We start from the raw sequence: 16,420 nt of genomic DNA on the forward strand, positions 1-16,420 counted from the left end.
TTCGAATTCAGAAAGCACTTATATCAGGATTATATGTGGTGCCAAAATTATAAAGAAAATGCTGTAATGCTACAAAAATTTATTTTCAAGATTTTCAAGTATAAATGTTTACAACACCATTAATAACCGAATGAAGTGCTTCACAAGACATTTTCTCTTAATAAAATTTCAGCGGCGCGACTGTGTGTGAACATAATTATTCAGTTATTGCACGGCCGCTCAGCTTAGTAAAAACACCGTCGTCATTATCAGCCCATTTTTTAAGCTTCTTTGATCTGACCCTACACGGACAGATTGTGAGACTATTACGATGTGGAAAGAAGACGACACCAGACCTCCACCTAAGAAAACATAGACGTCACATTTACAATGAACATCAAAATTAATAAATATAGTTGATTAGGTTGGTTGATTGGAATTGTTGGGATGGATGGGTGGATGGATTGGTTGAAAATGTTGGGATGATTGGAGGGTTTTTTTAGTAGGTTATTTTACGGCGCTTTATCAACATCCTAGGTTATTTAGCGTCTGAATGAGATGAAGGTGATAATGCCGGTGAAATGAGTCCGGGGTCCAGCACCGAAAGTTACCCAGCAGATTGGATGGTTGGTTGGGTGGGTGGGTGAGTGGGATGACATTGTTGGGATATTCGGGATTGTTGGTTGGGTGGGTGGGTGAGTTGGTTGGATTTGTTGGGATTGTTTGTTGAGTGGAATTGTTGGGATGGTTTGGTTGGTTGGGCTGGCTAGCTGGTTATTTGTTTGGGTGGGTGGGGTAGACGACTGGGTGGGTTGGGTTGGTGGATTGAGTCGGTCGGTTGAGTTGGTTCTAGTGACTGTCTGGGATATTGAATAGTTTTCTGCCTTCCTCCCAATATTAGTCTACTTTACTAAATTAAAAATATATATGTTATTTATTTAACGATGCTCGCAACTGCCGAGGTTGTATCAGCGTCGTCGGTGTGCCGGAATTTTGTTCCGCAGGAGTTCTTTTACATATCAGTAAATCTATTGGCACGAACCTGTCGCATTTAAACACACTTAAATGCCATCGATCTGGGCCGGGATCGAATCCACAACCTCGAGCACAGAAGTCCAGCACTATACCGACTGCACTACCCAGGCCGACGACTACTAAATTATTATTCTTCTGTTCATCATCAGATAAACTGCACTCCAAAAGATGTTCTTTATTTAAAGTTTCATTTTGATCCCTGCGCAATGGGCAGTAGTTTCCCTTAATTAGTTTTGTTCCGAAGAAATGCTATGTAAGAAAATCATATCCAACCATTGATGGAAGTCTTTCTTAGTTTCGTCATTAGATGTTTGTTTCATATTGTTTTTCTTAGAATTTTTGTTTGGAATTTTGATGTTTCTTTTCAGATACTGTTTTTATAAGCTTAGGTTTTGAGTAAAAATCTAATTCAAAATGTTGTTTTATTTTGAATTCGGAGTTCCCCCCGCCCCCGAGTATAAGCAGTTTCATTCCATTCTAAACCAACATGTCCTGGAATCCATCTTCTGTGATTCTGGCTATAAGATCCTGAAACAATTTATTTTGTTCTTATTGTATAGTTTCCGTTGCAGCCTGTTGTACATACATAGTTGTGCTTTGTAGTTATGCGTTAGAACCATTTAGGCTTATGATTACTGTTTTTTTGTTTGTTTGTGTTGAGTCTATAAAGTAGATATTCTTATGCAACTCTAATAGCTAAGATTTCTGCATCGAAATTATTAGAATATTGGCCCAGTGGTGTATAGGCCTATTGTGAGAATTCTTCACAATGAACTCCAAATCGACTACTCCGAAAATGAATAAGCCTAAGTAAATATTCGGAAGCCAATAAAAATATTTCGTGGACTTGGGTCACGTAAAAGTACTTTGTTCCAGAATGATAAGATTGGTTAATTTTCGGCCATGGAGTTATCTGCTTCATGGACAGATGTCTTTGCAAGCGTGTGAAAACAAGTGGAATTTATTTTACCATTTTAGAATTACGGTTTGTTGTGCTTCCATTTTGCCTGCCATCATTCACCGTCATCAAGTCATCATCTTCGTCATCAACTCCTCATTATCATCATCATCGCCATCAACTCCTCCTATCATCATCACCAGCGCTCCATGCAAAAGTGTGCTGCAAACCAGCCAGCATTTATAGCACATTCGCTTGTACGTCGGCTAGTCACTTTCAGTGAACACGGATAAGTATAGAAAAGGGAGAGGGAAGAATAATGATTGCAGAATCAAATGGATATAATTCTGGACTTTGTTTGGAATTAAAATTTTGTGGAATATGATCTTCATTCAGAGCCTCAACTTTCTACCCATTTCTACATTAGATTTAATATTACTTAGTAAATGTCTCGCTATACACTTTATTTACCGTGCATTTGAGCCACATAATAACTAGTTGGTTTTGTCAGAGGCCACATAGGCCTACAATATTATTCTCTAAGAATCACCGTCTTAAAGAGGTTTAAGATATTTGATTCTTCTAACTTAAAAAGCATTTGAAAACCCAATCTAACAAGCCCTCACACGACTCTTTTAATCAGAACTAATCTTGTTGGACCATTTCCCCCTAGACGCGATTCGAAGTCACGGTTTCCTGCAACGTTGAAACTTGAGCACCTTCGCCGTTGGCCAGGAAACGAAGGATATACTCGTGAATTTAAACAGCCCTCATTTGTCAACGCGATCTTACCTAAGAACCATCGGGGTCTATTTTCGTTTCCAAACACGTTGCGTTTTAAAAAACTTCTCTTGTGAAATCCGGAACGGACGTTCCATACATGAGAGGAGTGTCTAGAATAGGTTCTTCAGCGTCTGAGTCTTCAGGTAGGGAGTGGGACGGACGGACATAGTTTAACTCGTTTTGTTTTGTTTTGACCTATTTGAGAGAGATGTGCTGATTTTCCTGTCATTTTCATAGAAAGATGCTGTATTTGAGTAGGTGTATATTAAGCGTTATTAAACGCTATGATTCTTCGCAGAAGAGAAAACGTGAATTGGGAATAAAATATGTCTATAGTTTATTTCTGACGACTATTTGTAATTTATTACATAGTTACTGATCTCCGTTAATGCATGTGACTGCCAATCCATCGAACATGTCTTCCATTCCCGGTTAGGGAATACTGATTAATCGTTCTTTCCTTTGCTTTCTGTTTTCTCAAATGTCTTTGCATCATTTCGACTACATGACCTCCGAGTTCCATTAAGTTTATATATGCAGGGTGTATTAAAGTTAGTAGAATCTGTCATTCCCCTTCATGATCATAATTCATGTGCAAGAAAAGACGTATAAAATGCTTTACTATAGGCCTACCTATACTTGTAGAAAAAGGGTTCATTTTTCTATTTGTTCTCAAACACAATTGGATCGAAATCTGTCCATTAATAAGGTAATCAGTAGGCTATATTGTAGCACATTTTTCAAGTCCCGCAGGCGATGCAGAGACGAACTGTAACAAACGAATTACTGAGAAAGTCGTCACTTACGGATCAAGATTGATCAGTGTGGCAGATGTCCACACGTAAGTCAGCGTATAGGTCTCGCAAGCACGGAATACCGACGGAAGGAATGCGAATCAAACACTGCGATAAGGAAGAGCGGGCGACAGGAAAGGTCACGAGATAACTAGAATAATATTCAAGAGTACAGTCGGAAGAGAAATGACATCGATAGAATCAGTCTTGCGTTGTGATAGTTACATTACGACTTTAGTTAGTTCCATTGCACGTGAATACTTGTCTTGTATCGCACGGTATTATCATTTCATTCGTAAACATATGTTGCGCGTTTAATTAGCTTCGAGTTTTTCTCTTGCTACGTTCTTTATTTCCACAACGATGTCCTCATTTTTTCATCTTCTTGGAAGAGGCAGTACTTCCATCGGCTCGAACCTCTCCTCCCTCGGCGTGCCTACATACACACGTCAAAACAGACAGCAATTGGTTTTCGGTATTCGTTTCTTGCGCGAGCTATACCTGTATGTACTTAATGAATAACAATTTTTAACTTCACTGTTAATAATTTGTATGCAGCTATGTGTTTATATGCACACCATAATTGTCAGTTGTTTTCTTATCGAAGCTGCATAAAAAAAGGAATTACATTATAGACATTTCATCATATGCCCCTCAATTCTCCACTACTAATCGTATTAGTATGACAAACAGTGCTTCTTTGCCTAAAAACGACAATCCTAGCAAATATAAATCTCTGTAAGTAAGCCATCACAGCATTAGTGTCCATGGTCCTTGCTAAGTTATCTGTTCCAGGATTGTTTCCTTTTTTTTTTTTTTTTTTTTTTTCGGGATTATAGTGCGTAGCTTTTATAAGGCAAAATGAGCTGCTTCACTGCGATCAAATTAGCCGAGAAATTCAACCGCTCTGTGTGAGCGAGAGCTTGGCAGTGCAGAGCCAAGTTTTAACAATGTGAACACGGGAAATCTTATCTATTATAAAAACTCTGGCGAGTGATGACATTGCAAGGCTCCTGCACACAATACAGATAAGTTATCTCATCTATTAGGTAACAGGACCGCTTTCTCTAAGGGCAAAAGGTCCGAATCTGATACGTCCTTGTATCAACACATGTATTACCTACGTTGAAGTATGTTTAAAGTGTATGTAATAATGCTCTGTCTAGGCTCATAAGAACGGACGGACTTTATTCGAATGAAACATTGTGAAACATGGTTTGAATCTTGAATTTTTCGATGATGTTCGGGCGTTTTTCTTGGAGTAAGCCTACTGACTCTTCCCATATCATGCCACTATATTAATTCCTGCGTAATTCACAATCGCCCATATAACCAGTGTAGAATGAGTGTCACACTTGCTACTGAATCAGAGGTCCGCGAGATCAAACCCGATCGTGAGCATTGAATTCTTAAGAACGATAAACGTGTTTAGCTTGATTTTCTTCGGAAGGGAAGTAAAATTGAGCGTTCCGTATCGTAGATTTACGGCATGTAAGAGAACAGAGGATTCTGAACAGTAGTGTAGAAAGACGTTACTCATATGAGGACCTGACATTCTAAATGTGTTCAGAGTCAAAAACAAATATTGCTGAAAAACACACTGCGCAATGCATGTTGAGATACCTACAATACCGTCTTTCGGCGCACGAATGAATCACTTACAGTTGAGCTACGACAAAGACAATTCCATATTCCCATATGGATGTTCCTCCCTTAGATTGAATAAAATGAAATTTGAAAAATTGGCACTTAGCACATTTAGAACGTTAGGCCTTCATATATACATAATAAACAAGTTTTTATTCCTATTACAGTACAGTATATAATTGACTTCAAAAAACTTAGTTGTTATTCAAACGTACACTACTGTAATTAAAAAAAAAGCGATCCGGATAACATGGAAGGCCGGATAATTGAAGTACGGATAATCGGGACTCTACTGTAACTCAATTTTCCAGACTGAAAAAACAAAAAAGTTCTTATATTGGTTGGACAATACAACACAGGTAACCTTTCTACATTGTCTGGCAATAGATTACACCTTCTGTTAGTTAATATTGTTTTGTATGATAAAAGAACCATGAAGTTGCAAAAAGACGACAAATTGAGTAGACAACAAAATGGTGAAACCCGGACTGGGATAATAATGATAGACATGATATTATTATTATTATTATTATTATTATTATTATTATTATTATTATTATTGGCAGGGCATGCAGCACATATGGGTGAATCCAGAAATGCATATAGTGTGTTTGTTGGAAGGCTGGAGGGAAAAAGACCTTTGGGGAGGCCGAGACGTAAATGGAAGGATAATATAAAAATAGATTTGAGAGAGGTGGAATATGATGATAGAGACTGGATTAATCTTGCTCAGAATAGGGACCGATGGCGGACTTATGTGAGGGCTGCAATGAACCTCCGGGTTCCTTAAAAGCCATTTGTAAATATAAATAATAATAATAATAATAATAATAATAATAATAATAATAATAATAATAATAATAATAGGCCTAATAGTAAATGCGCACGAATGTGCAAATTTTTTATAAAGAATTTTACGTGTATGAACAGAAATAATGCATAATAAATAATAGGCCTAATGCTATAAATAAACATAATACGGAAGAAACCTACAGTCTGGCAACTCGGTTCAGTAGCGGTACGTATTTGAGATTATTAACCACAAGGAAATACCCTGCAATCTGTGTCGACGCCTGAGTCATTTGCTATGGACTCATAGATCAGTAGGCCTAAGATAGTACAGTTGGACATAAATATGCTTATATGCCAGAATAAAACTGTGTTCTCACACTGGTTATTTTGTTGCAGACCGAGCACCAAGCGAAGGGCAGTGCCCAGCTATACAGTACCACGGTTCCCTCACCACCAACGGAGAAGGTAAGACAGGCAGGCTATCCAGTTTCAGCAGGCGGATCAGTATCTTCCTGATCGTACGCCATTCCTTTTACGTTCTTGTAACGTTTTCATTCACGTAATACACGGCTCGTACTGTTAGGAATATGTTATTTAACATAATCGTTCAATCTTTGAAATATGTAAATATGAGTTCCACGTCGAAACCCTTATAGCGACCGAATACAGTAGATCCTTATACTTGCGGCGTTGGTGTGTGTACAAAGTGGAGGGAATTTGGATACATTCCTTTTCGTCTTTAGCGCAGTGTGTAATAATGAGAAGCATTTAATATCTGTTGTTTTTCACATTTGCGCTCCATCCACAAGCAACCCAGAAGCAAGCATAAACTTACGTCATTTAATTGGTTTTATCACCTTCAAGCAGGAATGCAAAACTGTGATTTTTCAGTACATGCATATAATGTAGGAATCTTATAGACACTAATTGTTTCCTTTTAAATCAAATCAACTCCATCTTCATTAGCGGGATCGTTGAGTATCGGTGCTGACACATAGCTGAAAGGGGTGTAATTTACTTGTCGTGTACGCTACATATTTGAGTATTCCATAACACCATTACTCCTGTTATTGCCCACTCAGCAAACTCCTTTAAAGTGACATTAATGACATTTGTAAGGTATCACAGAGTTATACGAGATCAAAGCCTGGGGAGACAGGCGGAATTAGTGAGGTAGAGGCTGCATTGGGACAAATTGTATGAGAGTCCTTCCGTTTCCCATGTTATCCTTACAAGATTTCTTCGTATTTCACAGTTATCCCGGTACAGGAAGTAACGGGAACCACAGTCTCGTACCGTGTCCCTAAGAGGCCAGTTATGTGTGATTCCTGTGGCGAAACATTCCAGGACGAGTAACCACAGGGAATCCCAAAGGTTGGCGCCAGTGTCTGAGTCATCGGGTACGACACGAATCCGTCAGTCAGTCATGAAACTTGCGACTTCATTCCAAATCGATTGTGAAACTCTGTCAGGAATGTTTGTCCTTCCAGTTGGACCGTTGTCAACGTCGTCGATACGAGGAAGCTCAAGCGGGAAAATAGGCAGAAACGAAAAGGTGCAGATCGAAGAAGGAACAAGAAGGCAGAGCTTCCTACTTTCAGAACATTGTCACTAGTAAGAGATTTTCTTACTTCATGGTTTAAACTCGGTAATCTATTGTCTTCATTCTAGGCCTAGGGCTCTCAGTGACTCATCTTCCAGTTATTTCAGGACTTGTTTCATAACCCTTGCGTCTTTTATCCTCTCTTTATAATCAGTCAATTTGTCTTTGTGATTTTGTATATCACAAATGTAAATGTTCAGTTGTTTCCTTATGTTTTTATCTTGTGAAGTGAGGAATCTATCGCCCCAGTCTCTGTCTTGAAGTATCCGAGCAGATGGGGGCATATTTTTTATCAGTAGATGATACCACAAAGCCACACATTTTGGTGAAAATATTGAGGTGTTTCAGGAGTTTTATTGAGAAATATATATTACAAATTCATACATAAAGTTCTAAAGCTTGTTTAAGATGCGTAGCAGTATTCTCTCAATTTGAAACCGTTCGTACCGCACCTTGATCCTATATAGTTGCACAACGTTAAACTTTGTAGACAGGATAATGGCTAGCCATTGTGTATTTGTGTACTGCCAGCTGTGTGACGTTCAAGACAAAAAGGAAGCATGCTATTTACTATACAGGGAGTCCCTTAGATACTATCAGTTCCTTCCTTTAGTGATTCGAAATTATATTGTGTACTACATACGCGTTACGTCATTATAGTATAGTCTCAATATAAGAACCTTAACGAAACTTTGAATACGTCATTGTAGACATCGTACAATTCATTTCGACGAGAGCATGAATAGCAGTAAAATACCGGGTTTGTCATAGTGGGATAGGGATCCTTGTATCATTGTGAAATAGTAGGAGCTAGACGTGAGGTTCGCAGAACTGTGTGTCATTCTTTCAGTGAACGCTTCAAATGCGGTTAGAAATCCCAGACCGGCATTTGAAAGCTGCTATGGTGCGATGTAGTCTGTCTACTGTTCTCTTCCTTTGAAATTGTCTGTCGGCGGACTGCCGATCTTTTATGTGACGGGAGTTCGATTTTTGACAGAACACATGAGATCTGTTACGGTTGAAACGACTATTGAACATGTTATTTTAGAATGTTTCACTTTCCCGGTCGTATTCATTACGCCATTGCTGTATCATTGCCATGTAATTCATTAATTGAATTATATGTACAGTTTCTTTTTTTTTTTAATGAATAACCTCTTATACTTGTGAGTTCAAGAATTACATATTTATGTAGCCTATGTATTCTCCCATTTCATAAAATATTTATAGTAAAGGTGTAAAGAACGTCATATAATTTCATGTAATTGGATCACCATCTTCAGCATCAAATAAAGTAATATACTGTTTTATTATTTCTCTGATATTCTGTAACGTCAGCTGCTGAAATGTCAATGTATGACATAATTAGATCTGTATTTTAAGGCGATTGAGCCAAATAATGCATTGTATGTATGTATATCTATGTACAGTCTTAGAAAAAGTTTTCTCGCACAGATTCTTTAGAAGTCCCAGAAAAGAGGCAATGCGCATGATCAGCGGACGAGCGACCTGGTTAACAAGAGAAGGACTAGTTGAGGTAATAAAATTACAGTAGTTTTGTTTCGTTGTATATCTGATCTTGTGGACTATGCCCTTTCTGGGACTGTACGACAAACATTTTCTAAGATTGTACGTAATTATGTAGGCCTATGGTCCACCGCTGTGGATTAACGGTTAGAATGTCTGACCGTGAAATGAGCGGGCCCGGGTTCGTATCCTTGTTGCGGCAAGTTACCTGGTTGAGGTTTTTTCCAGAGTTTTCTCTCAACTCATGAAGAGCAAATGCTGGGTAACTTTCGACGCTGGACCCTGGGCTTGTTTCGCTGGCATTATCACCTTCATCTCACTCAGATGCTAAATAAACATAGCAGTTGATAAAGCGTCGTAAAATAAAACAAATATTGTAAATGTAGATCTATGTATGTCAAGAATCGGGTCATTATCTTCCATTTTCCTGTCTTCTTTTTTTTCCGTTTTCTTTGCCTTTATTTTTATGTTTTTTTGCGTGTTCTTTTCCTTTCTTTTTGTTTCTTATTTTTTTATTTTCATGTTTTGTCTTTCTCTTTCTCGTCTTTCTTTCAGTTTTCTGTCTTTAGTTATATTTTTCTTTTTTTTGCTGTTTTTCTCTTTTTCGCCTATTTTCCTTGTCCTATCTTTCTCTTTTTTATCCTTTTCCAATTTTTGTCTTCTCTACCATTCACTCTCTTAAAATGTATTTATTTATAGTCGATTTGACATCTGGGTCATATTGTGACTACATCGTTAACGTGAAATAGCATTTATCATTTACTTTCTTGATTATATAGGAGTATACAGTTATGCCACAGTACTGAAATTAGACTGAGTCCAGTGATCAGTATCTTTGAGGTATGCGAGTATCTCCAGTCGGAGTTAGAGTTTTAAATAATGTAAAATATGTAGATGATGGATCATTCGGAATTCCATAACCTTTCTTTCTTTTCTTTAATCTGGCTGCTTTTTTCTTTTTCTGTTTTCTATCTTCTTTTTATACATTTTTTCCTTCCTGTTTTCTGCCCTTTTGCTATCTTTATTTTTACCCTTATTTATTTATTTATTTATTTATTTGGATTTGGCTTTTTTTTTTCAACTTTTTATAGGTTTTTTAATGCGCTAGGTAGGCCTAATCATAGATACGTGGACAGTTTCTTGTGAAATGGGTCAATGCTGCGCCAGATCTCTATCCAACACAACTCACTGAAAACGGCAAACATTAAATCGGAAACGAAATTTGAACACTCTGTCGTAGCTTCCAGGCACGTCAAAGCTACGTCTTAAGAATTGTATATATTGCTGCAGGCATATTTTGCCACACGATCATAAAAATCACAGTTATTTGTAAATTAGTCTCAATTTCAATTTTAACCAGTTTTCAAGTGGCAAGAGTGTTTTTTCCCGACAAGAAACAAGTTACCTGGAAAAAAAAAATAGTTGTATTTATGCACGTGCGGTATAATATATTATTATTGGTGAATTTTATTTGGTCTAGCCTTTTAATGAGGGAGAGCAACAAGGAGTTGCTTTGTGGCACAGCCGGCCTTACCGGGGCCTGATCCCCGGAGGTGTAGTGTGAAAGCCACACACACTGTACCGCCAGGACGTGTTTCCACTGCGTGTAGGCCAGGGCGGACCGATATGTTATAAGCTGGCGCCAGACAGTTGGCGCGGCGCGACCGCTATATCTATTGATTTATTCGGCATTTTTTATGTGGAGAATGCTCAAGTCACCACTCTGTCGCGGACTATGATTTCTTCGAGGTTTGTCATCCTCGCGCTCGTAGCAGTATTGCAGTTTTGCCAACGTCGATCAAAGTCATGTTTGTGTTCCATTCTTCTGGCCATATAAATATTGTGAGAGCTGCGTTATTTCGTCACTTGTGTACAGTACAGCAAGTCTCCTGTTAACATTCGGTAATCTGACTTGTCACTTTGTTCGGCAGATGTCCAAGTTATGAGGAGGAATAAAAACGTCAAGCTAGAGCCATTGAAAGTAGATGGATCAAATATGTCAGTATTTTGTGACGTACCAGTATACTATTCGTATGAGGAAAAGTCAGCTGAAAGGAAATAGGCGCGAAATATAAAAAAATGAAACCTTTTCTTGGATCATATTGTCTACGGATTTCACGCCGGAGACCTGTTCTCGTATCCTGCTGCGCCCAAGCGAAAGTGTACTTGAAGATAGTTTTGGAGTGATTTTCACAGGGCACTTCCACAGTATCTGCCATCATTTAAAATTACTCAGTCACCAGCAACATTATCATATCATCGCCCATCACCACCACCATCATTTATCATTTTAGAGAAAACTAGAGCTATGCAATAAGTCGCAGTCTATGAACACAAACATAGCATAAAGGCAAAATTTACTAATTCATTGTACATACATACATACAGCTCTGTCGGCTAAGGCCCTTGCCTGCCGATCCAGAGAATTCGATTCCCGCTTGAGCTGATTACCTGGTTGGGTTTTTCTCCCCGAGGTTTTCCCCAACCGTAAGGCAAATGTCAGATAATCTATGGCGAATCTTCGGCCTCATCTCGCCAAATATCATCTCGTTATCACCAATACCGTTGATGCTAAATAACCTAGTAGTTGATTTTATTTTTATTTTTATTTTATTGGGTTATTTTACGACGCTGTATCAACATCTAGGTTATTTAGCGTCTGAATGAAATGAAGGTGATAATGCCGGTGAAATGAGTCCGGGGTCCAGCACCGAAAGTTACCCAGCATTTGCTCGTATTGGGTTGAGGGAAAATCCCGGAAAAAACCTCAACCAGGTAACCTGCCCCGACCGGGATTCGAACCCGGGCCACCTGGTTTCGCAGCCAGACGCGCTGACCGTTACTCCACAGGTGTGGACCCTAGTAGTTGATGCAGCATCGTTAAATAACTAAGAAGAAGTAAATACACATACAAGTTACATGCATACATACATACATACATACATGGTTATTATAGGAAATGTGAATGTTATGTAATTAATTACTTAATAAATTAATGCTTTTCTATATTAAAATATTCTTGGCAAAGGAATCACGGTTACATTTACTAAGCTTATATGAGTTTGCAGTTTTAATAGAGCTGAACACTTGCTACAGAGCTTCGTAAATCTGGTACAGAAGACATTGACTTCTTATACCTTCTATATCGATATACAAGTCAAAATTGTTGAGTGATTACCATATTATGTTTCCCTTAAAGATTTAGAAAAAGATCATCAGAGTATTGACTTCGGGAATATAAGGTGGGAACTAACAAATCACAAATTAAAACTTTCTGACTCTTCTTCACATAATATTGAAAGTACCAGTGACTCATCTTAAGGCCATTTGTACTTGTTAATTCTATTACTTAGGCCTACGTGTAAATTTTGTCTTTCGTAGACGACTTAAAAATCCCTTGTACAATCACTGGTTCTGCAACCGAAGTTTTTTAGTTAAACATCGGAAGGGACACCGTTGCCCGCAAACCATACGATAGACTAAATATTAATTTTGGAGCGCTTTCACTTGGGTCAAAAAGTTGAAACTATCGCCTGAGCCTAGTGTCAATATAATAAAGAGTACGTGTAGCTTTGGCACCTTTCTGTATCGAGCAGCGGTGCGGAAAACGTTTTTGTTTGTCACCATTACATTACTCCACAGACAGGGTTTCCTTTACTAGTGAAGTGTGATTTTTTCCTGGGCTGTTCAACATAGCTGCAGACGAACATATAGTGGGACCCCGTGACATGGGGTCAACATGATACCGACCTCCATCAGTTACAAATACATTATGTGACCCGTGAGACTCTTGGGAAAGGGTCAAAGTGTCTCGCGTAGTTTGACTTAAAGTTTGCCGACCCTTACACGAGTGCTAAATGCAAGATAGGAGGTTTAATTTATTCCGGCTGGTAAAGTCATACTGCGAATAACATAAGTTTCAGTATAACTGTAAGGAGTGTAGGAGGTGAACTGCCTTAGACGAGGGAACGCTGTGATTGTCGATGCATTATGGACTGGTATGAAGTAGTATTTAATTTAACAACGCTTTCAACTGCAGAGGTTATTTCACCATCGAAATTCAACAAATTTTCCCAGGAGTTGATAGTAGTTCACTACAAGGATTTGAATGTTTCCGAACAAATGGTTTTTAATTAGGCTAAAGTATTTGAAGCTGTCCACTTGCTGTAGGCCTACTGCCTCATTTAGAATTCGCAAGTTTATCTTGTGTATTTTTCTTCCTGTGACTATACTCTTCGTCTTACTTGAATTTATCTTCAGCCTACTACGTTATGGGTTATTAATAAATTACCCCAAAATATTGTTACAAGCTAATAACTTTTTTCGAAATCTTTATTCATGACTGGTGGATAACCCAGCTTTCAGCTTTACAAACAAATTCAGTACTTTCGTAATGTTTGTATTTTATTGTATGCTATTTTAGGTACTTTAGGTGTATAAGTACTACCAGAAAGTCAAAAGGAGGTAGCAATGATAAAAGAAACTTTTAATAGAAAAAGGAGCATCTTCTGCGGACCTCTAGAAAAAGAACTGAGGAAGAGACTTGTGAAATGTTTTTTGTGGAGTGTAGCATTTTATGGGGCAGGAATATGTACCTACATTACGACGAAGTAAAGAAAAACGATTAGAATCATTTCAAATGTGAATATAAAGAAGAATGGAGCATGTGAAGTGGACATACATAATAAGAAATGAAACTGTGCTAGAAAAGTGGGTGGAAAAATAGTAATGCTGAAGCTGATCAGGAAGAGAAAAAGAAACTGGATGGGTCATTAGCTAAGAAGAAACTGCCTGCTGAAAGATGCACTGGAAGGAATGGTAAACGGGAGAAAAGTTCGGAGCAGAGGAAGATATAAGATGATAGCATGAAGATGTATGAATCGTGTGCGGAGATTAGGAGGATGACGGAAAATAGGAAAAATTGGAGAATTCTAGGTTTGCAGTGGAAGACATGCCCTCAGGTAGAAAAATGTGAATGAATGAATGCAAGAATGAATCGTATATTTTTCATGGTTTTGCATTCGTGTATAATGTAGGAGATTTTTATTGTAAATGTTTATTAAGAATCTGAATTCCTTAATCGTGATCACGTGATCAGTAGGTTACCCGAACTGTCAGTACTTGATACAACTCAAGTATTTGACCTCTGTTTACTTTTTTTTAGTATAGTTCGTCCGTGTTTGTTTATTAATGTATTTTATTATATATTACATAATATAAATATCTGTATCTCATCATAACGCAGAATCTTACTCTGTGAACACACATCCTTCAAGGAATAATGTCCCCCCAATCCACTGTTGTCTCGTAACAGTGACCTAGTGTACGGCCCCAAGTCATAGACGCATATCGGTTTGCAATACTAGCTTCTGATACGTATGCGAGATAGGAAAACTTTCTATCTGGTAGTTTGAAAACAAAGTTTCCAAGTTTTGTTGCGAATACCGGCAAGTCTGGAGGGCGGGAAAGGCGGGCGACTGCAACAAGCCGTATCAGGCTTGTGTCGCGTCAATGTGGGCTTGTGAAAGTTCCGGGCGCCATTGTAGCTTTTAATGGCGCCTGAAACGTTTGTGGCTATTATCACAATGTCGCGATAAAAGTCTCTGTTTGTGGAATCATTTAGACCACAAGAAACACTCTTTTAACCAAGTCACGAGTACAGGCTGTGTCACTATTTGAATGTCTTTCCGCGTCCAAATGTGTGCAGCTCCTTCAATGAATTAAATCAGAAGACGTTCTACTTGCAGTGAAGTGACAACAGTCAGTAACTGAGAAAGCGAAGTTGCTTTATGATAATATTGACTTACGTTCAAGAGTTATTAAAAGTTTAAAGAGAAATTCACAGTAAGACTATGCGTGCCGAAATAAAATGTCTGGTGTTACGAACATGAAGCAATCCTACTAGACGTCCGAATGGATGGAATTACGAAGATGAGAAGGTAATGTCCACATGCAAAGAATTCTTAAATACAGGACAGTAAAACTTCAAATAAAAATCATTCCATGGAAGAGGAGGAACCCAGTAGGATATCCAAAAGTTCCAAAACATTGGAAGGAAAGCTGAATCTCCAACGACGTAAATTCTGTGGTTCCATGACACATTCATCTTAACGTGCACTTTATTTTCTTATTCGTTCTTATGTGGAATGTGACCATAAGTAATAGAAATTGAAATAAGCATTACTTACTTACTTACAGATTGCTTTTAAGGAACCCGCAGGTTCATTGCTGCCCTCACATAAGCCCGCCATCGGTCCCTATCCTGAGCAAGATTAATCCAGTCTCTATCATCATATCCTACCTCCCTTAAATCCATTTTAATATTATCTTCTCATCTACGTCTCGGCCTCCCCAAAGGTCTTTTTCCCTTCGGTCTCCCAACTAACACTCTATATGCATTTCTGGGTTCGTCCATACGTACTACATGCCCTGCCCATCTCAAACGTCTGGATTTAATGTTCCTAATTATGTCAGGTGAAGTATACAATGCATGCAGTTCTGCGTTGTGTAACTTTCTCCATTCTCCTGTAACTTCATCCCTTTTAGCCCCAAATATTTTCCTAAGAACCTTATTCTCAAACACCCTTAATCTCTGTTCCTTTCTCAAAGTAAGAGTCTAAGTTTCACAACCCTACAGAACAACCGGCAATATAACTGTTTTATAAATTCTAAGTTTCAGATTTTTTAATAACAGCCTAGATGGCAAAAGCTTCTCAACCGAATAACAACACGCATTTCCTATCTTTATTCTGCGGTTAATTTCCTCCTGAGTGTCATTTGTATTTTGTTACTGTTGCTCCAAGATATCTGAATTTTTCCACCTCTTCGAAAGATAAATCTCCAATTCTTATATTTCCATTTCGTAGAATATTTATTCATTGAAATAAGCATTAGAGTGAAAATGTGTCTGTTTAGAAATACAACATTTAAACACAACTTTTCGTTAGTATTAGCCTATTTCTTGTTACCGTAATGACTCTCTAGCTAACAGATTCAGAAATTGACAGCCCATTTGTCTGCGAGATATAAATACACGTTTATTTAAGGTGATTGACTGTATGCGCAAATAAATCTCTGTATGGCATTCACTGGTGTTGTTAAAAATCTATAGCGTTAATTTTTGGAACTAATTTAGAGGTTTTTTTTATGTTATACTTGTTTCATACATTTTTTAATGTGTGGTCTGCGCCTTGTTCCCGCATATTTATCTTTTCCTCTTACGCTTCTTCCGTTCTGTTGTTATTTTCTTCTTCCCCTTCATCTTGTATCTGCCGTCATATTAGAAAGTATCTAACCTGTTTTTTTACATAACCATAGGCAATAAACGCTGTGCTTTTAGACCTATATGAGAACAAAATTTCA

General features: G+C 38.1%; 1 protein-coding gene across 1 annotated transcript in view; it reads left to right on the forward strand.

The window, feature by feature from the left end:
* The window catches only part of Dad (Daughters against dpp), a 221,791-nt gene that overhangs the window by 114,551 nt on the left and 90,820 nt on the right, over positions 1 to 16,420 (forward strand). The window contains exon 3 of the mRNA XM_069818868.1: positions 6,325 to 6,393. Within this exon, the coding sequence (XP_069674969.1) occupies positions 6,325 to 6,393 (69 nt within the window). The remainder of the gene's footprint in view (positions 1 to 6,324; positions 6,394 to 16,420) is intronic.

This window comes from Periplaneta americana, chromosome 2 (genome assembly GCF_040183065.1).
Source record: "Periplaneta americana isolate PAMFEO1 chromosome 2, P.americana_PAMFEO1_priV1, whole genome shotgun sequence".
Classification (NCBI taxonomy): domain Eukaryota; kingdom Metazoa; phylum Arthropoda; class Insecta; order Blattodea; family Blattidae; genus Periplaneta; species Periplaneta americana.